Raw genomic sequence first — 22,232 nt, forward strand, 5'->3', positions numbered from 1 at the left:
GACGCCCACATCTCCAGAATGAATTAAAAAAACACAGCAGCACACACACCGCACCCCCCCCCCCCCACAGCACCCCACCCACACCAGGACCCCACCCACACACAGCACCCCACCCCCCACACACACCGCACCCCACCCCCCCACAGCACCCCACCCACACCAGGACCCCACCCACACACAGCACCCCCCATACACCAGGACCCCCCCCACACACCAGGACACCCCCCACACACCAGGACACCCCCCACACACAACACAACACCCCCCCCACACCAGCACACACTGCCAAATTCCGCACCAATTCAGAATGCACACTTGCTGCTCACTAATCCGCCTGCTCACTAGTACAAGGCTCCCACCTGCACAGGGTTGACTGAGGCACTGCTCCTCCTGGACAGACTCTCCTGGGCAGCTGGGCTCGGTCCCACCAGGGCTGGGGCAGTGTCGGAATCGTCTCCTCATGGACACTTCATCCACATCATGGAAACAGGTCCGGCTACAGTGTGACCACGGAGACCACTCGCTCCAACCTCGAGCCGACCCAGCGACATCTGAGCAGACCGAGAGATGGAGAAAGAGAGCAATGGTAAGAAAGAGAGTGAGTGTGAGAGAGAGAGAGAGAGTGAGAGTGAGTGAGTGACAGAGAGTGAGGGTGAGTGAGTGAGAGTGAGTGAGTGAGAGAGAGTGAGAGTGAGTGAGTGAGTGAGTGAGAGAGAGTGAGAGTGAGTGAGAGAGAGAGTGAGAGTGAGTGAGTGAGTGAGAGAGAGAGAGTGAGAGTGAGTGAGAGAGAGAGTGAGAGTGAGAGTGAGAGAGAGAGTGAGAGTGTGAGTGAGAGAGAAAGAGAGTGAGTGTGTGAGAGAGAGAGAGAGAGTGAGTGTGAGAGAGTGAGAGAGAGTGAGAGTGAGTGAGTGAGTGAGAGAGAGAGAGAGAGAGTGTGAGAGAGAGAGAGAGAGAGAGAGTGAGAGTGAGTGAGTGAGAGTGAGAGAGAGTGAGAGTGAGTGAGAGAGAGAGAGTACCAGAAAGCAATTAGCAATCAATCAACTCAAGCTCTCTTGGACACCTTTCTGGAAAACACATACACTCACAATAAAGAAGGCGTAAACCGGGCAGTGAATAACCTAAATAATATTTTTGATAATTTGGCATCAATGTCAAACTTGAAAGTTTGCAAGAATAAACCCAAAACAAAAAACCACGAAAAATGGTTTGATTCAGATTGCCATAACATGAGGAAAAAACTCAGAAAAATATCAAACCAAAAACACAGACAACCAGAAAACGAGGAATTATGCCTTCCTTATTGTCAGGCACTAACACAATACAAAAACACACTCAGAACCAAGAAAGAGCAGTATATTAAGAATACACTCAGCTCCATTGAGGAATCCATTGATTCTAATTGTTTCTGGGACAACTGGAATACATTACACAAAAAGCAACACGACGAATTGCCCATTCAAAATGGAGACACATGGGAAAACCATTTTGAAAAATTATACCAGAAAAATACACTAAGCCCAGAGCAAGATCAAATATGTAAAAAACTGGAAAAGCTCGAACTGGCCATAAAAGATAACCAAAACCCGTTAGACTCCCTAATAACTGAAAAAGAGCTATTTGAAAAACTCAATGACCTGCGACCAGGAAAAGCTTGCGGTGCAGATGGCATCCTAAGCGAGATGATTAAACACACGGATGATAAAATGAAATTGGCTATCCTAAAACTCTTCAACTTGGTTCTGAGTGTCGGTTACTTCCCTGATATCTGGAACAAAGGACTCATAACGCCCATATACAAAAGTGGAGACAAAGTTGACCCAAATAACTATCGAGGCATCTGTATAAACAGTAACCTGGGGGAGGTATTCTGTAGTATCATAAACAAAAGACTTATAAACTTCCTTGAGGAGCACAATGTCTTGAGTAAAAGCCAAATTGGATTCTTACCAAATTATAGAACATTGGATCATATCTTCACCCTACACACCCTAATTGACAAACATGTTCACCAAAACAAAAGCAAAATTTTTTGGCTGCTTTATAGATTTCCAGAAGGCTTTCGATTCCATTTGGCACGACGGTCTATTCTTGAAACTTATTGAAAGTGGTGTAGGGGGAAAAACATATGTAATTAAATCAATGTATACAAACAATAAATGTGCAGTTAAAATTGGAGACAAACAAACAAAATACTTCTCACAGGGGCGTGGTGTGGCGCAGGGCTCGCCCATCTCACCGACACTCTTTAATATTTACATAAATGAATTGGCAAAACTACTTGAACGATCTACAGCACCCGGCCTCACCCTATATGAATCCAAGGTTAAATTCCTCCTCTATGCAGATGAACTGGTTCTGCTCTCACCAACTGAGGAGGGTCTACAGCAGAACCTGGATCTGCTAGAGTCGTTCTGTCAGACCTGGGCCCTGACAATCAACCCCCAAAAAACCAAAGTTCTTGTGTTCCAGCAAAGATCCAGACATCAGGGACCCAGAATAAATTTCACACTAGAAACAACTAAAATTGAACAAACCCCAAACTACACATACTTAGGCTTAAAAATCAGTTCTATGGGAAATTTTCATCTGGCTGTGAATGAACTGAAAGAGAAAGCAAGAAGGGCTTTCTATGCCATTAAAAAATCAATCCAAATAGAAATCCCAATTGGCATTTGGCTCAAAATTTTTAAATCAGTAATTGAACCAATTGCACTCTATGGCAGTGAGGTGTGGGGACCGTTAACACAACAAGAATTTGCAAAATGGGACAAACACCCAATTGAGATCCTACATGCAGAATTCTGTAAAAGTATCCTCCAGACTCAAAGGAAAACAGTAAACAATGCATGCAGGGCATTTTTACGTTTAATGTTAATGTTATTTGTACTGGACTCATGGGAGCTTGCAAGATCACATTTCGTTGTTCATGTACTTGTGCATTGTACAATGACAATAAAGTTGAATTATTAATTATTATTAACTAGGCCAACATCCACTACTAATTACTATCCAAAAAAGAGCCACCAAATTTTGGAAACACCTAAAAATGAGCAACCCCCACTGCTATCATTACGAAACCCTGAAATGCCAAGAGAGGATCATAAAGAAGAGTCCCCTCAGTCAAATAGTCCTGGGACTCAGTGAAGTAACTACTAACACTACTAATAATAACCAGCCCCAGGACAGTGACATCGTAGCACAGAGAATTCGACCCAACACAATTGTCATTAAACAAAAGGAAAAATATCTGACATATTGGACAGAAACAACAAAAACCCAAAACAAACTCGATTGCTACTTGGCCCTAAACAGACAATACAATATGGCTGAATACCTGACCACGGTAAAAGATAGCAAATTGAGAAAAACCTTGACTATGTACAGACTTAGCGAGCATAGCCTGCCCATCGAAAAAGGTAGACACAGACAGACCTGGCTGCCAAGAGATGACAGGATATGCTCTCACTGCAGTCAGGGAGTGGTGGAGACAGAGATGCACTTCCTCACAGCTTGTGGAAACTATCAGGGCATCAGGGAGAATTTCTACCAAAAATTCATAAAAATATGCCCTGAATCCAAAAAATTGAATGACGACCAAAAACTCCCATACCTATTGGGGGAACAGAGAAATTGCGTCACTTTAGCGGCAAACTATGTTACAGCTTGCCATAAACAAAGGGACAACCATTAAATCTAAGAAAAGAGTATATACATATTATATGAGTTTATATATGTGTTCAACCATAAATGTTTTTTTCCGGTGCTTTGGCAACATAAGATGTACCTTGTCATGCCAATAAAGCAATTTGAATTGAATTGAATTGAATTGAGTGTAAGTGAGAGAGAGTTAGAAGAAGTGAGAGTGAGAGAGATAGAGAGAGACAGAGAGAGACAGAGAGAGAGACAGAGAGAGTCAGCTAGTTCCTGGGATGGCGAGGGTCTCGGATGGGGAGATTGCCTTGGCTCCAAGCTCTCTATGAACTGATTGGTTCTTACCTGGGCTGCAGGCTGTGTAACACCCCTGTACCCCGACACTGTCCCCCACACAAGGCTGGCCGTTGTTTGAGGCTTTGGGATTTGTCGCAGATCTGAGGAGGGAAGCGGATAGGACGCAAATAAAGATCTGGGAAACGGTAATCTGCCATAATTTGAAAAAAGTGAACAGAAAGGAACATTTTCTCGAAGGGCCTCTTTATTCTCCATCACACATAACCCAGTCCCCCACTCTGCAGGTCTGAGGGAGTCCGGCATGTTTGGATAAGGGATCCTCACCCGAGGAAATATCTACTTTATCAAAACCCTTTATCATCTCAAACAACTCGATTACATCGCTCCCAAACTTCTAAACACAAGGGAATACAAGCCTAGTCTGTGCAACCCTTTCAGCCCCGGGATCACTCTGGTGAATCTACGCTGCTCCCCCTCCGAGGCCAAGATATCCTTCCTGAGGGGTGGGGCCCAGGACTGAACCCAGTGACTCCAGGTGGGGTCTGGCCAGAGCTCTGTACAACTGGACCATTGCTTCAACTCCTTTGTATTCCAGCCCCAGAATCATAGAGTGGTTACAGCACAGAAGGAGACCATTCGGCCCCTCGAGCCTGCTCCACCATTCAATGAGATCATGGCTGATCATCCAAATTCAGTACCCTGTCCCTGCCTTCTCCCCATATCCCTTGATCCCTTTAGCCTTAAGAAATATATCCAACTCCTTCTTGAATATATTTAATGAATTGGCCTCTACTGCCTTCTGTGGTAGAGAATTCCACAGGTTCACCACTCTCTGGCTGAAGAAATTCCTCCTCATCTCTGTCCTAAATGGCTTACCCCTTATCCTTAGACTGTGACCCCTGGTTCTGGACTCCCCGACCATCGGGAACATCCTTCCTGCATCTAGTCTGTCTAGTCCTGTTGGAATTTTATAAGTTTCAATGAGATCCCCTCTCATTCTTCTAAACTCCAGCGAGTATAAGCCCAATCGACCCAATCTCTCCTCGTACGTCATTCCTGCCATCCTAGGTATCAGTCTGGTGAATCTTCGCTGCACTCCCTCCATGGCAAGAACATCCTTCCTCAGATAAGGCGACCAAAACTGCACACAATACTCAAGGTGTGGTCTCACTAAGGCCCTGTACAACTGCAGCAAGACATCATTGCTCCTGTACTTGAATCCTCTCGCTACGAAGGCAAACATACCATTTGCCTTCTTAACCATCTGCTGCACCTGCATGCTTACCTTTAGTGACTGTTGCACAAGGACACGCAGGTCTCGTTGCACTTCCCCTTCTCCCAATCTATTGCCATTCAGATAATAATCTGCCTTCCCGTTTTTGCCACCAAAGTGGATAACCTCACATTTATCCACATTATACTGCATCTGCCATGCTTCTGCCCAATCACCCAACCTGTCCAAATCATACTGGAGTTTCTCAGCATCCTTCTCAAAGCACACATGCCCACCCAGCTTTGTGTCGTCTGCAAACTTGGAGATATTACATCTAGTTCCCTCGTCCAGATCATTTATATATATTGTGAATAGCTGGGGTCCTAGGACCGATCCCTGCGGTACCCCACTAGTCACTGCCTGCCACTCGGAAAAAGACCCGTTTATTCCAACTCTTTGCTTCCTGTCTGCCAACCAGTTCTCTATCCAAGTCAGTACCTTACCCCCAATCCCATGTGCCTTAACTTTAGATGCTAATCTCTTATGCAGGACTTTATTGAAAGCCTTCTGAAAGTCCAAATACACCACATCCACTGGTTCTCCCTTATCTATTCTACCAGTTACATCCTCAAAAAATTCCAGTCGATTAGTCAAGCACAATTTACCTTCTGTAAATCCATGTTGACTTTGTCCGATCCTGTCACTGTTTTCCAAGTGCTCTGCTATTACTCCCCGCCCTTTCCCCATAGCCCTGTAAATTTCTTTCCTTCAGATCCAAAACCCTTTTGAAAGCCATGATTGAATCTGTCTCCACAACCCTTTCAGGCAGTGACTTCCAGATCCTAACCACTCGCTGCGTAAAAAAGTTTTTCCTCATGTCACCTTTGATTCTTTTGCCAATCACCTTAAATCTGTGTCCTCTGGTTCTCGACCCATCTGCCAATGGTAACAGTTTCTCTCTATCTACTCTGTCCAGACCCCTCATGATTTTGAACACCTCTATCAAATCTCCTCTCAACCTTCTCTGCTCCAAGGAGAACAACCCCAGCTTCTCGAGTCTGTCAAAATAACTGAAGTCCCTCATTACTGGAATCATGCTCGTAAATATTTTCTGCACCTTCTTTAAGGCCTTCACATCCTTCCTAAAGTGTGGTGCCCAGATTTGGACGCAATACTCAAGTTGGGGCCGAACCAGTGCTTTATAAAGGTTCTTCATAATTTCCACACTTTTGTACTCTATACCTCTATTTAACTGCTTTCTCAACCTGCCCTGCCACCTTCAACGATTTGTGCACATATACCCCCAGGTCTCACTGTTTGTGCATTCCCTTCAGGATCATACCATTTAGTTTATATTTCCTCTCCTCATTCTAACAAAATGTACCACTTCACACTTTTCTGCGTTAAATTTCATCTGCCACGTGTCCGCCCATTTCACCAGCCTGTCTGTCTTCCTGAAGTCTATCACTCTCCTCCTCACTGTTCACTATACTTCCAAGTTTTGTGTCACCTGCAAATTTTGAAATTGTGCCCTGTACACCCACATCCAAGTCATTAATATATATCAAGAAAAGCAGAGGTCCTAGAACCGACCCCCGGGGAACACCACTGTATACCTTCCTCCAGTTCGAAAAACAACCGTTCACCACTACTCTCTGTTTCCTGTCACTTAGCCAATTCCGTATCCATGCTGCCACTGTCCCTTTTATTCCATGGGCTTCAACTTTGCTGGTAAGCCGATTATGTGGCACTTTGTCGAACTCCTTTTGGAAATCCATGTACACCACATCAACCACATTACCCTCGTCAACCCTCTCTGTTACCTCATCAAAAAACTCAATCAAGTTGGTTAAACACGATTTGCCTTTAACAAATCCATGCTGGCTTTCTTTAATTAATCCACACTTGTCCAAGTGACTGTTAATTTTGTCCCTGATTATCGTTTCTAAAAGCTTCCCCACTACCGAGGTCAAACTGACTGGCCTGTAGTTGCTGGGTTTATCTTTACACCCTTTTTTGAACAAGGGTGTAACATTTGCAATTCTCCAGTCCTCTGGCACCAGCCCCGTATCTAAGGAGGATTGGAATATTATGGCCAGTACCTCCGCGATTTCCTCCCTGAATTCCCTCAGCATCCTAGGATGCATCCCATCCGCTCCTGGTGACTTATCTACTTTAAGTACAGCCAGCCTTTCTAATACCTCCTCTTTATCAATTTTTATCCTATCAAACATCTCCACTACCTCCTCCTTTACTATGTCTGTGGCAGCATCCTCTTCCTTGGTGAAGACAGATGCAAAGTACTTGTTTAGTACCTCAGCCATACCCTCTGCCTCCATGCGCAGGTCTCCTTTTTGGTCCCTAATCGGCCCCACCCCTCCTCTTACTACCCTTTTACTATTTATATGCCTATAGAAGACTTTTGGATTCCCTTTTATGTTGGCTGCCAATCTATTCTCACATCCTCTCTTTGCCCCTCTTATTTTCTTTTTCACTTCTCTTCTGACCTTTCTATATTTAGCTTGATTCTCAGATGTATTTGAAACCTGACATTTATCATACCCGCTCTTTTTCTGCTTCATCTTACTCTGTATCTCTTTCATCATCCAGGGAGCTCTGGCTTTATTTGCCCTGTCTTTCCCCCTCGTGGGAATGTACCTCGACTGTACCCGAACCATCTCCTCTTTAAAGGCAGCCCATTGTTCCATTACAGTTTTGCCTGCCAATCTTTGACTCAAATTTACCCGGGCCAGATCCATTCTCAACCCACTGAAATTGGCCTTCCTCCAATTAAATATTTTTACTCTAGATTGCTCCCTGTCCTTTTCCATAGCTAATCCAAACCTTATGATACTATGATCACTGTTCCCTAAATGTTCCCCTACTGACATTTGCTCCACTTGATCCACCTCATTCCCCAGAACCAGATCCAACAATGCTTCCTTCCTCGTCAGGCCAGAATCATACTGATCAAGAAAGTTCTCCTGAACACACTTCAGAAATTCTTCCCTCTTGATATAAAGGCCAATATTCCATTAACCTTTTTGGTTATTTTTTTGTTCCTGTCCTTTACACTCCCAGACCCAAATTTAGCCGATCATCCATATTATTTATCATGCACAGTCCGAACCTGTATCGCTCCTGAACTCCGACACCACATCGAGGCTCACATGGTGTCCATGGTGACCACGGTGACCAACCACAGTTGACAGGACAAAGCGAATCATCACAGGAGAGGCGGCCATGGTGACAGACGCTGTCAACGAAAGAACAAATCACCCATCGGCATAGCATGAGCCCACTGAACCGGCACCAGATTGTCACCCACTCCACTCCCCAAGGCACAAGTATAAAGGAGCTGTGAGTGTGAGGTCGGGGTCGGGGTCAGGGTTTACGGTTAGTGTTCATGTTGGGTTTAGGTTTAGGGTTGAGGTTGGTGTAGGGTTAGATTTAGGGGTTGGGGTTGGTGTTGGGGTTAGGTTTAGGGTTGGTGTTGGGGTTAGGTTTAGGGTTGGTGTTGAGGTTAGATTTGGGGTCCGGGTCAGGGTTATCACTTCCTGTGGGCCACTCTCACCATTCCTTGTTTAATGCTTCAAATAGGGTTAGGGTTAGCATTAGCGGGTTAGTGTTAGACGGTTAGGGTTAGCGTTAGAGGGTTAGGGTTAGCGTTAGAGGGTTAGAGTTAGTGTTAGACGGTTAGGGTTAGTGTTAGTGTTAGACGGTTAGGGTTAGTGTTAGAGGGTTAGAGTTAGAGGGTTAGTGTTAGACGGTTAGGGTTAGCGTTAGACGGTTAGGGTTAGCGTTAGAGGGTTAGGGTTAGCGTTAGAGGGTTAGGGTTAGCGTTAGAGGGTTAGGGTTAGCGTTAGAGGGTTAGGGTTAGGATTAGAGGTCACGTAGTGCAGGGAGGGGTCGCTGAGTTGGGTTAGGGTTAGGGTTAGAAGTCACGTAGTGCAGGGAGGGGTCGCTGAGTTGGATTAGGGCTAGGGTTAGGGGTCACGTAGTGCAGGGAGGGATCGCTGAGTTGGGTTAGGTTTAGGGTTAGGGGTCACGTAGTGCAGGGAGGGGTCGCTGAGTTGGGTTAGGGTTAGGTTTAGGGTTAGGGTTAGGGGTCATGTAGTGCAGGGAGGGGTCGCTGAGTTGGGTTAGGGTTAGCGTTAGGGGTCACGTAGTGCAGGGAGGGGTCGCTGAGTTGGGTTAGGGTTAGCGTTAGGGGTCACGTAGTGCAGGGAGGGGTCGCTGAGTTGGGTTAGGGTTAGCGTTAGGGGTCACGTAGTGCAGGGAGGGGTCGCTGAGTTGGGTTAGGGTTAGCGTTAGGGGTCACGTAGTGCAGGGAGGGGTCGCTGAGTTGGGTTAGGGTTAGCGTTAGGGGTCACGTAGTGCAGGGAGGGGTCGCTGAGTTGGGTGGGCCTCGAGCACCGGTACAGATCTTCAGTTAAAGAATTTGGAAAGAAGTTTGTAACAGATTTCCCCATGACTCTAAAGGAATTGCTGTTTGTTTCTGGAAAATAAATAGGCTCCAGGAAATGCGGGGGATACGATTCTGGTGGTTTTGCGATGATGGCGCTCACTGGTGCAGTCCAGCAGCGGTCTGAGAGCGGGAGTTTCATTAACATGGGCTGATGGACACTCGCAGTGACACACGCTCATCGCCAGCACCCGCCACACTGGCAGCTGGGAACTACGGTGCATAAGGAGAGGATTATCCAGGAGCTTGAGCCCACGTTCTCTCCCCGAGATTTCGGACTCCCCGAGACTCTGGCCAACTCCCCGAGACTCTGGTCATGTCTAAGATTATTGGGAAAAATGAGACCGCACTGAACTGGAGGTAACCTTGTGACACGGGTTGTGAGGTAGGAGAGAGAGAGAGTGGGGATAGAGGGAATGTTCTCTGCTTGGTGGGTGTGACTCGTGGTGTTCCCCAGGGATCTGTGCTGGGGCCTCAGCCTTTCACCATATTTATTAATGACTTGGATGAAGGAATCGAGAGCTGTAGATCCAAGTTTGCTGATGGCATTAAGTTAGGAGGCACAGTAAACAGTGCGGATAGGAGCAGAAAGTTACAAAGGGACATTGACAGATTCAGTGAGTGGGCAAAACTGTGGCAGATGGAGTTCAATGAGGAGAAAGTGTGAGGTCACCCACTGTGGACCCAAGCAGGGTTGATCAGAGTATTTTCTGAATGGTGAGAAGCTGGGAACTGCGGTGGAGCCGAGGGATTACGGGGTCCAAGTATAGAAATCACTAAAAGCTGGTGGACAGGAAGGCTAACGGAATGTTGTCCTTTCTCTCAGGGGCTGGAATACAAAGGGGTGGAAGTTAATCTTCAGCTGTAGAGAGGTGTCTGGAGATGGCGAGGAGCCTGCGATTGGTCAGTCTGGAGCGGGCGAGGGTCCAGAATTGGTCAGTCAGGAGCGGGCGAGGGTCCAGAATTGGTCAGTCAGGAGCGGGCGAGGGTCCAGAATTGGTCAGTCAGGAGCGGGCGAGGGTCCAGAATTGGTCAGTCAGGAGCGGGCGAGGGTCCAGAATTGGTCAGTCAGGAGCAGGCGAGGGTCCAGAATTGGTCAGTCAGGAGCGGGCGAGGGTCCAGAATTGGTCAGTATGAAATGTGACCACTGGCTTGGGGTGAGAAGAGGGAAGGGGCAGAGAGAGTTTAGACTGAACTACTTTACACAAAGGGTGTGCGAGCATGGAGTGGACTGTCCCGGGAGGGGGTGGGACAGAGAGTAGGAACATTACGGGAGAATGGGTGGATATTGCAGGGATTGGGGGATGGAGGGTCCTGGATCTTCCTGCATTTCAGTCAAGGTCAACATTTTACAAACTGGTTGGAGGACAGCGCTGATTGGTTGGAGGACTTGGTTACCAGTGTCTGCAGTTGGTCATTTGGACGACTTCTCCAGGTTGGTAAATCTCGGTCCTCCCATAACAGCGACACATGGTGATATTCACACAATGACTGTCCTGAAGGAGAAGGTTCTGGGGGCAACGGCAGCCTGCAATAGAACAAATGGTCCAATTGGGATAGAATCGTACAAGGAGGCCATTCAGCCCATTGTGTTCGTGCAAGCCCTCTGAACAACATATTCAAGATCCGTGTATGTGAACCCCTAAATCACTCTTTCTTTTAAAGTTCCCCATTTTGTGTATATTTCCCCCTCTAATTCTTCCTCCCAAACTCCATCACTGCACGTTAACCTGGCATCTATCTGCCCGGTCTAATCTCCTATCTCTGTCCTGGAGACACCTACAGCCCCTTTAGTTAACCACACTCCCCATTTCAGTGTCAGTTGCAAATATTCATATTATCCCCTCAGCTCATTTATATCGAGGCAAACAATGGTCATAGAATCAGAGATTCATACAGCACAGAAAGAAGCCATTCGGCCCATCGTGCCGGTGCCGGCTCTTTGAACGAGCTCTCCAATTAGTCCCACTCCCCCTGCTCTTTCCCCAAAGCCCTGCACATTTTTTTCCCCTTCAAGTATTTATCCAATTCCTTTTTGAAAGTAGTGGAACATCGAGGCAATAGTGACCATAATATAATACATTTTAAGATAATAACTGAGAAGGACATAAGCATGATGAAGACCAGGGCAATAGATCGGAGAAAAGCTGATTTTGAGGGGCTGAGAATAGAACTTGGGGGAAAAGAAATGGACAACAATATTAGCAAACAATGATGTAGAACAGCAATGGGAAACAGTTAAAACAGTGTTCAACAGAGTGCAGGAAAAATACATTCTGCTAAAAAACAAGAACAAGCTATGTAGATGTAGAATCGGTTTGGGTGGAGATAAAAAATAAATAAGAGGAAAAAGTCTCTGGTGGGCGGAGTCTACAGGCCCCTGAACAGTAGCAATACTGTCGGACAGAGTATAAATCAACAAATAATGGAGGCCTCTAAAAAAGGTACGGTAATAATCATGGGTGATTTTAATCTCCATATTGATTGAACAAATCAAATTGACCATGGTAGCCTTGAGGGATGGTTTCCTAGAACAGTATGTAATGGAACCAACCAGGGAGCAGCTATCTTGAATCTGGTACTGTGTAATAAGACAGAATTAATAAATGATCTCATAGTAAAGGATCCTCAAGGAAAGAGTGATCATAGCATGGTTGAATTTCAAATTCAGTTGGAGGGTGAGAAAGTTGTATCTCAAAGCAGTGTCCTGGTCTTAAACAAAGGCAATTACAATGGCATGAGGGCAGGACTGGCTAAAGTGAACTGGAAAAATAAATTAAAGGGTAAGACAGTTGAAATGCAATGGCAGACATTTAAGGAAATATTTCATAACTCTCAACAAAAATATATCCCAGTGAGAAAGAAAGATTTTAAGAGAAGGGAGCACCATCCGTGGCTAACTAAGGAAGTACCAGTGAATTGGAAAACCGCAAATGTAACACCCCTATTTAAGAAGTGAGGGAGACAGAAAGCAGGAAACTATAGACCAGTTAGCCTAACATCTGTCGTTGGGAAAATGCTGGAGTCCTTCATTAAGGAAGCAGTAGCAGGGCATTTGGAAAATCATAATGCAGTCAAGCAGAGTCAGCATGGTTTTATGAAAGGGAAATCATGTTTAACAAACTTGCTGGAGTTCTTTGAGGATGTAATGAGCAGGGTGGACAAAAGTGAGCCAGTGGATGTGGTGCAAAGAATCTGCAAAGGGATATAGACAGGCTAAGTGAGTGGGCAAACATTTGGCAGATGGAGTATAATGTGGGAAAGTGCGAGGTTATCCACTTTGGCAGGAAAAATAAAAAAGCTAATTATTATTTAAATGGAGAGAGATTACAAAATGCTACAGTTCAGAGGGACCTGGGGGTCCTTGTGCATGAAACACAAAAAGTTAGCATGCAGGTACAGCAAATGGAATATTGGCCTTTATTTCAAGGGGGGATTGGAGTATAAAAGCAGGGAAGTCCTGCTACAACTGTACAGGGTATTGGTGAGACCACACCTGGAGTACAGCGTACAGTTTTGGTCTCCTTATTTAAGGAAGGATATACTTGCATTGGAGGCAGTTCAGAGACGATTCACTCGGTTAATTCCAGAGATGAGGGGGTTGACTTATGAAGAAAGGTTGAGCAGGTTGGGCCTATACTCATTGGAATTTAGAAGAATGAGAGGTGATCTTATTGAAACATATAAGATACTGAGGGGGCTCGACAAGGTAGATGCAGAGAGGATGTTTCCCCTCGTGGGGAAATCTAGAACTCGGGGGCACAGTCTCAGAATAAAGGGTCGCCCTTTTAGAACTGAGACGAGGAGGAATTTCTTCTCTCAGAGGGTCGTAAATCTGTGGAATTCTCTGCCCCAGAGAGCTGTGGAGGCTGGGCCATTAAATATATTTAAGGTGGAGATAGACAGATTTTTGCAAGATAAGGGAGTGAAGGGTTATGGGGAGCGGGCGGGGAAGTGGCTTTGAGCCCAAGATCAGCCATGATTTTATTGAGCAGGCTCGAGGGGCCAAGTGGCCTATTCCTGCTCCTATTTCTTATGTTTTTATGTAAATACTAATGAGACACAAGGGATGAATAAAGCCATAAGGGAGCAATTGAAGGTAAGGAAAGAGGCATACATTAAGTACATAGCCAAAAGGGGAGTGCATGATAAGGGAGAATTCAAAGAGATTAGGAGAGAAGTCAAAAAAAATTAGTAAGGCGAAGAGGAACTATGAAATTAAATTATCAAGGAAAATAAAACAGAATAGCAAAATATTTTACAGGCACGTAAATTTAAAAAAAGGAAGGTTGGGATGGGAATAGGGCCATTAAGGGATAGTCAGGATAATACCACAGGTAACGATAGAGAGATGGCAGAAATATTAAATAATTACTTTGCTTCAGTATTTACCAGGGGAGACAGAACAGGCGGACATGTCATTGGATGATGAGATTAGAAATGAGATAACTGCATTTAAAATTAAAAGATGAGAAATATTAAATAAACGAATGAAACTAAAAGAGGATAAAACCCCTGGTCCGGATGGATTACATCCGTGCATTTTAAAAGAATCTAGGGAAAAGATAACAGAGGCATTACTAAACATTCGTTAGAACAAGGCGTAGTGCCAGAGGACTGGCGGATAGGTAACAATATGTTACCTATTTAAGAAGGACCTTTGTCTTACAGATGTTTAGTGTAAGGCCCACGCTCTCATGCGCTTCGGTGAAGGTGTTGACGATGGTTTGGAGTTCGGCCTCAGAGTGTGCGCAGGCACAAGCATCATCTGCATACTGTAATTCGACGACAGAGGATGGGACGACCTTGGATCTGGACTGGAGGCGATGGAGGTTGAACAGTTTCCCGTTTGTTCAGTAAATTAGCTCCACTCCAGTGGGGAGCTTACTGAGGGTGAAATGGAGCATTGCAGCAAGGAAGATCGAGAAGAGCGTTGGTGCGATGACACAGCCTTGCATGACCCCGGTTCGTACGTGAATTGGGTCTGTGGTGGAACCGTTGGTCAGGATCATGGCTTGCATGTCATCGTGAAGCAGGCGGAGGATGGTGACAAACTTTTGAGGGCAGCCGAATTTGAGGAGGACACTGCATAATCCCTCACGGTTGACAGTGTCGAAGGCCTTTGTGAGGTCAAAGAAGGCCATATACAGTGGTTGGTGCTGTTCCCTGCATTTCTCTTGTAATTGACGCGTGGTGAAGATCATGTCCATTGTGCCCCTTAGTGGGCGGAATCCACATTGCGACTCTGGGAGGAGCTCTTCAGCCACTGGGAGAAGGCGATTGAGGAGGATTCTTGCGATGACTTTCCCTGTGGCAGACAGCAGGGAAACCCCTCTGTAATTACCGCAATCCTCTACCAGCCGGCCCCTGAAAAGGCCTTGGACAATGTGGACCACTTTCCATACCTCGGGCGCCTACTGTCAACAAGGGCAGACATCGATGACAAAGTCAAACACCGCCTTCAGTGTGCCAGTGCAGCCTTCGGTCGCCTGAGGAAGAGAGTGTTTGAAGACCAGGACCTCAAACCCAGCACCAAGCTCATGGTCTACAGAGCAGCAGTGATATCCGCCCTGCTGTATGCCTCAGAGACATGGGCCATGTACAGCAGGCACGTCAAAGCATTGGAGAGGTACCACCAACGCTGCCTCTGCAAGATCCTGCAAATCCATTGGCAGAATAGGCACACCAACGTCAGTGTTCTCGCTCAGGCCAACATCCCCAGCATCGCAGCTTTGACCACGCTCGATCAGCTCTGATGGACGGGTCACATTGTCCGCATGCCCGATACGAGACTCCCAAAACAAGCGTTCTACTCGGAGCTCCGGCACGGCAAGAGAGCCCCAGGTGGGCAGAGGAAACGTTTCAAGGACACCCTCAAAGCCTCCTTGAAAAAGTGCAACATCCCCACCGACACCTGGGAATCCCTGGCCCAAGACCGCACAAAGTGGAGGAGAAGCATCCGGGAAGGCGCCGAACACCTTGAGTCTCTTCGCCGGGAGCAAGCAGATGCCAAGCGCAAGCAGCGCACGTCAACCCAAGCACCCTACCCACCTGCCCGCCCGCCCCACCTGTGACAGAGACTGTAGGTCCCGCATTGGACTCATCAGTCACCTGAGGGCTCATTTTTAATGTGGAAGCAAGTCTTCCTCAGTTCCGAGGGACTGAATAAGAGAAGAGAGGTTTAAGAAGGGAGATAGAACATGTCCAGGGAACTATAGACCAGTCAGCTTAACATCGGTGGTAGGAAAAATAATGGAATCCCTACTAAAGGGGAAAATAGAAGAACATCTAGAAACCAAAAATATAATAATGAACAGTCTGCATGGATTTCAAAAGGGAAAGTCTTATTTGACCAACCTCATTGAATTTTTTGAAGAAGTAACAGAGAAAGTAGACAAGGGCAATGAAGTAGATGTAATTTATCTAGATTTTCAAAAGGCCTTCGATAAGGTACCACATAATAGACTGATGAACAAGGTCAGGGAATGCAGAGTCAGGGGACAAGGAGCAGAAGGGATTGCTGGCTTGCTTCAAGACAGAAAGCAGAGAGTGGGGGTAAAGGGTAGCTATTCACAGTGGCAGAGGGTGGGTAGTGGTGTTCCACAAGGATCAGTGCTGGGACCACTGCTGTTCACAATTTATATTAACGATTTAGACCTTAGAATCAAAAACTCAATTTCTAAATTTGCGGACGACACCAAATTGGGGGGATAGTCAATACTGAGGAGGACTGCAACAAATTACAGGAGGACATTAATAAACTCGCAGAATGGGCAAATAATTGGCAAATGAAATTCAACACAGATAAATGTGAGGTATTACATTTTGGTAAAAAAAATACGGTGGTCACATATTACTTGGAAAGTAAGAATCTAAATGGGGTAGAGGAACAAAGGGATCTCGGAGTACAAATACACAAATCACTAAAAGTATCGACACAGATTAACAAGGCCATAAAAAAGCAAACCAAGCACTAGGGTTTATTTCTAGAGGGAAAGAATTGGAAAGTAGGGAAGTTATGCTGAAGCTGTATTGAACCTTGGTTAGACCACACTTAGAGTCGTCTTCTTCTTCTTCTTAGGCAGTCCCTCGGAACCGAGGATGACTTGCTTCCACACTAAAAATGAGTTCTCAGGTGACTGATGAGTCCAATGTGGGACCTACAGTCTCTGTCACAGGTGGGGCAGACGGTGGTTGAAGGGGCGGGTGGGTGGGGTGCTTGGGTTGACGTGCGCTCCTTGCGCTGCCTGCGCTTGGCTTCCGCTTGCTCCCGGCGAAGAGACTCGAGGTGTTCGGCGCCTTCCCGGATGCTTCTCCTCCACTTTGTGCAGTCTTGGGCCAGGGATTCCCAGGTGTCGATGGGGATGTTACACTTTTTCAAGGAGGCTTTGAGGGTGTCCTTGAAGCATTTCCTCTGCCTACCTGGGGCTCTCTTGCCGTGTCGGAGCTCCGAGTAGAGCGCTTGTTTTGGGAGTCTCGTATCGGGCATGCGGACGATGTGACCCGTCCATCGGAGCTGATCGAGCATGGTCAAAGCTTCGATGCTGGGGATGTTGGCCTGAGCAAGAACACTGAATTTGGTGCGCCTATCCTGCCAATGGATTTGCAGGATCTTGCGGAGGCAGCGTTGGTGGTACCTCTCCAGCGTTTTGAGGTGCCTGCTGTACATGGTCCATGTCTCTGAGGCATACAGCAGGGCGGGTATCACTGCTGCTCTGTAGACCATGAGCTTAGTGCCGGGTTTGAGATCCTGGTCTTCAAACACTCTCTTCCTCAGGCGACTGAAGGCTGCACTGGCACACTGAACACGGTGTTGGACTTCGTCATCGACGTCTGCCCTTGTTGACAGTAGGCTCCCGAGGTATGGAAAGTGGTCCACATTGTCCAAGGCCTTATGGTGGATTTTGATAATCGGGGGGCAGTACTGTGTGGCAGGGGCAGGTTGGTAGAGGACCTTTGTCTTACGGATGTTTAGTGTAAAGCCCATGCTCTCGTACGCTTCGGTGAAGATGTTTACGATGGTTTGGAGTTCGACCTCCGACAGGATGGGATGACCTTGGATCTGGACTGGAGGCGACGAAGGTTGAACAGTTTCCCGTTTGTTCTGTAGATTAGCTCCACTCCAGTGGGGAGCTTACTGAGGGTGAGATGGAGCATTGCAGCAAGGAAGATTGAGAAGAGTGTTGGTGCGATGACACAGCCTTGCTTGACCCTGGTTCGTACGTGGATTGGGTCTGTGGTGGAACCATTGGTCAGGATCACGGCTTGCATGTTGTCGTGAAGCAGGCAGAGGATGGTGACAAACTTTTGAGGGCAGCCGAATTTGAGGAGGACACTCCATAATCCCTCACGGTTGACAGTGTCGAAGGCCTTTGTGAGATCAAAGAAGGCCATGTACAGCGGTTGGTGCTGTTCCCTGCATTTCTCTTGTAATTAACGCGCGGTGAAGATCATGTCCATTGTGCCCCTTAATGGGCGAAATCCACATTGCGACTCTGGGAGGAGCTCTTCGGCCATTGGAAGAAGGCGATTGAGGAGGATTCTTGTGATGACTTTCCCTGTGGCAGACAGCAGGGAAACTCCTCTGTAATCACCTTTCTTGAAGATGGTCACAATTACGGCGTCTCTGAGATCCCCTGGCATGCTCTCCTCCTTCCAGATAAGAGAAATGAGTTCATGAATTCGCACCAGTAGTGCTTCTCCGCCATGCTTTAGTGCCTCGGTGGGGATTCCCTCTGCTCCTGAGACCTTGTTGTTCTTCAGTTGTCGGATGGCCTTTTCAACCTCATGCCGGGCTGGGGTTGTGCTGAGGTGGTGGCAGGTAGCATGCTGCGGGATGGAGTTGAGGACACTCGCATCAAAGACAGAGTCTCAGTTAAGGAGATCTTCGAAGAGCTCCTTCCAGCGGGCATTGACTTCCTGTCTGTCTTGATGAGTACCTCTCCGTTCTTGGCCCGCAGTGGGGTAGGACCTTGGGTGCTTGGGCCGTCGATGGTCTTGACTGTGCTAAAGAATCCACGCACGTCGTGGTTGTCAGCTAGCTGCTGGATCTCCTGCGCTTTCTCCACCCACCATCTGTTCCTTAGGTCGCGAGTTTTTTGTTGAACCTTGGTTAGACCACACTTGGAGTATTGCGTACATTTCCGGTCGCCATATTATAAAAAGGATATTGTGGCGGAGCCACTAAAGGACTCAGATCGTTTGTATATAATTCCCTTTAACAACATGTTCGCTGCAGCCTGAGTCTGTATCTTTATTTATACTGTTTACTTGTACAGAGCGTGATTACTTTAACAGCGCGGGTAAACGTGATGACGTAATGCCGTTCATCACGTGATCCCCCACTGGCGGGAAGAACGTGATGACGTCAACCACGGGACCAGCTAGCAGTCCTCGTGGAGCCTCCGAACTGAGCAGACCTACACTCGATGTTCTCCTGTAGTTACTTGTTTAAACCTGTTAGTTTCCATTAAACTTCGTTTTGTTTGATCGCCTGAGTGGACCTCAGTCTTTGGATAGGAACTAGACATTCCTACAATATAGAGGCACTGGAGAGGGTGCAGAGAAGATTTACAAGGATGATACCAGAAATGCGAGGGTATACATATCAGGAAAGGATGAACAGGCTGGGTCTCTTTTCTCTTGAAAAGATAAGGCTGAGGGGTGACCTAATAGAGGTCTTTAAAATGATGAAATGTTTTGATAGAGTGGATACAGAGAGAATGTTTCCACTTGTGGGGAAGAGCATAACTAGAGGCCTCAATATAAGATAGTCACCAAGAAATCCAATAGGGAATTCAGAAGAAACTTCTTTACCCAGAGAGTGGTGAGAATGGGGAACTCGCTGCCACAGGGAGTGGTTGAAGCGAATAGTATCGATGTATTTAAGGGGAGGCTAGACAAGCACGAGGGAAAAGGGAATAGAGGGTTACGCTGATAGATTTAGATGAGGAAAGACGGGAGGAGGCTCGAGTGGAGCATAAACACCGGCATGGACTGGTTGGGCCGAATGGCCTGTTTCTGTGCCGTATATCCGATGTAATCCTGTGTAATTTTGAACACCTCTGTCAAATCTCCTCTAACCTTCTCTGCTCGAAGGAGAACAACCCCAGCTTCTCCAGGCTCTCTACGTCCCAACACCGGGAGATGTCTCTGAGTGAAAAGTTGGGAGACTTCTGCCTGGGTGAGGAGGAGACGCCCCGTCTGGGCGAGGAGACGCCAGTCTCTGTATCAGGAGTCGTGAGGCAACTCTTGGTGCCTATCTTGCTCACTGTGACTTTGTCTAGACGGGACTGAATCAGGTTATCCCTGCTCTCTCTGCGCCCAGCGTTTGAACCTTACCTTCCAGACAGTCAGAGCTGCAGTTTGTGATAGCGCTCAGGTCCCGACAGGACAATGGACAGGAGTCCAGCGAGTGACGCTCACACCCATCAGACGCAACGTAAACCATCCCAGGACCACAGTCTGAAACAGGAAGTCAACCAGGAAAAACAGTCAAACTATCTGAAGAAGTCAGGTCAGAGCCCGCGACCCCTCACCCCCAGGTCAGAGACAGTCTGACCCCTCACCCCTGGGGCAGGAACAGTCTGACCCCTCACCCCTGGGTCAGAGACAGTCTGACCCCTCACCCCGGGTCAGGGACAGTCTGACCCCTCACCCCCCTGGGTCAGGGACAGTCCGACCCCTCACCCCTTGGGTCGGGGACAGTCCAACCCTTCACCCCCGGGGTCAGTCCAACCCTTCACCCTGGGTCAGGGACAGTCTGACCCCTCACCCCCAGGTCAGGGACAGTCTGACCCCTCACCCCCAGGTCAGGGACAGTCTGACCTCTCACCCCCAGGTCAGGGACAGTCTGACCCCTCACCCCCGTGTCAGAGACAGTCTGACCCCTCACTCCCATGTCAGAGACAGTCTGACCTCTCACCCCAGGTCAGGGACAGTCTGCCCCCTCACCCCCGGGTCAGGGACAGTCCGACCCCTCATCCCCGGGTCAGGGACAGTCTGAGCAGACAGAACACGAGCTCACTGGCGCTGCTGAAACTCGCCAATAACGAGATGTACAGGGATCTCAGAGTGAATTTGCAACCCAGGGGTCGGACTGAATGCTGAAGCCGGTGAGCGTCTCTCCCAGAGGCGCTGGAGTCTCAGACTGGGATTCCCAGAAGGAGAAATCTCCAAAATTCCAAACCTAAACTCTAACCTGATTTGCTGTTCAGAACATACATTGAAAGTAGGAAGCGGAGACCAGCTGTGAAGCACGAAGTGAACTCACCCACAGTGCCAGCGCAAAGCTGCCGATTACAGGACTCCGTCTCCGTGGTGACGCCTGGACACGGCCTCCCTCCGTTCTTTGGCGGTGGGCTGACGCACTCCCGGTTACGGGACCGCATTCCACCACTACACTCTGCATCACAGGCCGACCACTCGCTCCACTCTGACCACCGACCATTCACTGCGACGGAAACAGGTCTGGTCAGTCTGTAATCCCCTCCCTTCAGTCTGGTTAATGAACAGCGGCTGGATTCGAACAATGATAGAGACTGGCACAAGCAGGAACTCTCAAGGAACACAGGAACAGGAGGAGGCCATTCAGCCCCTCGAGCCTGTTACACAGGAACAGGAGGATGCCATTCAGCCCCTCGAGCCTGTTACACAGGAACAGGAGGAGGCCATTCAGCCCCTTGAGCTTGTTACACAGGAACAGGAGGAGGCCATTCAACCCCACGAGCCTGTTACACAGGAACAGGAGGAGGCCATTCAGCCCCTCGAGCCTGTTACACAGGAACAGGAGGAGGCCATTCAGCCCCTCGAGCCTGTTACACAGGAACAGGAGGAGGCCATTCAGCCCCTCGAGCCTGTTACACAGGAACAGGAGGCCATTCAGCCCCACGAGCCTGTTACACAGGAACAGGAGGAGGCCATTCAGCCCCTCGAGCCTGTTACACAGGAACAGGAGGAGGCCATTCAGCCCCTCGAGCCTGTTACACAGGAACAGGAGGAGGCCATTCAGCCCCTCAAGCCTGTTACACAGGAACAGGAGGAGGCCATTCAGCCCCTCGAGCCTGTTCCTCCATTCAATTAGATCATACTTCTTCTGTACTTTAACACCATCTCCCTGCCTTGGTTCCATAACCCGTGGGGTAAAATTGGGGGCTCTACCTTCGCTGGGGCGCTAATTTTAGTGCCCCAAAAAAGTTCGTTCCCCCGCGGCCGATTTTCCCAGGTAGCGCGGTACAGCAGGCCTTCCTCCCCTTATTAAAGGGGAACGGCCTGGCGCAGTGCGTCCCGGCGCACAGCTGGGCCACCAGGGATCGGGAGTGCCAGCAAACGAGCCTCTTAGGGCACTAACGGGAGGCACAAATCAACCGAATCTCGCCCCCTTAATACCATCAAAGAATCTATTGATCTCAGCCTTGAAATTTTCTATTGACCCCCAGCCTCAAACAGCTTTTTGGGGGAGAGAGTTCCAGATTTCCACCACCCTTTGTGTGAAGAAGTGCTTCCTGACATCACCCCTGAACGGCCTGGCTCTAATTTTAAGGTTCTGCCCCCTTGTTCTGGACTCGTCCCACCACAGCAATAGTTTCTCTCTCTCTAACCTATTAA

The 22,232-nt window shown here is 47.8% G+C and overlaps 1 protein-coding gene across 1 annotated transcript in view; it reads right to left on the bottom strand.

Moving 5' to 3' along the window:
- sspo (SCO-spondin) overlaps positions 1-22,232 on the bottom strand; it is a 546,162-nt gene that overhangs the window by 252,349 nt on the left and 271,581 nt on the right. The window contains exon 37 of the mRNA XM_085993923.1: positions 19,968-20,090. Within this exon, the coding sequence (XP_085850049.1) occupies positions 19,968-20,090 (123 nt within the window). The remainder of the gene's footprint in view (positions 1-19,967; positions 20,091-22,232) is intronic.

Source organism: Somniosus microcephalus, chromosome 7, assembly GCF_052327205.1.
Source record: "Somniosus microcephalus isolate GS21.2 chromosome 7, FLI_Smic_1.0, whole genome shotgun sequence".
Lineage (NCBI taxonomy): Eukaryota > Metazoa > Chordata > Chondrichthyes > Squaliformes > Somniosidae > Somniosus > Somniosus microcephalus.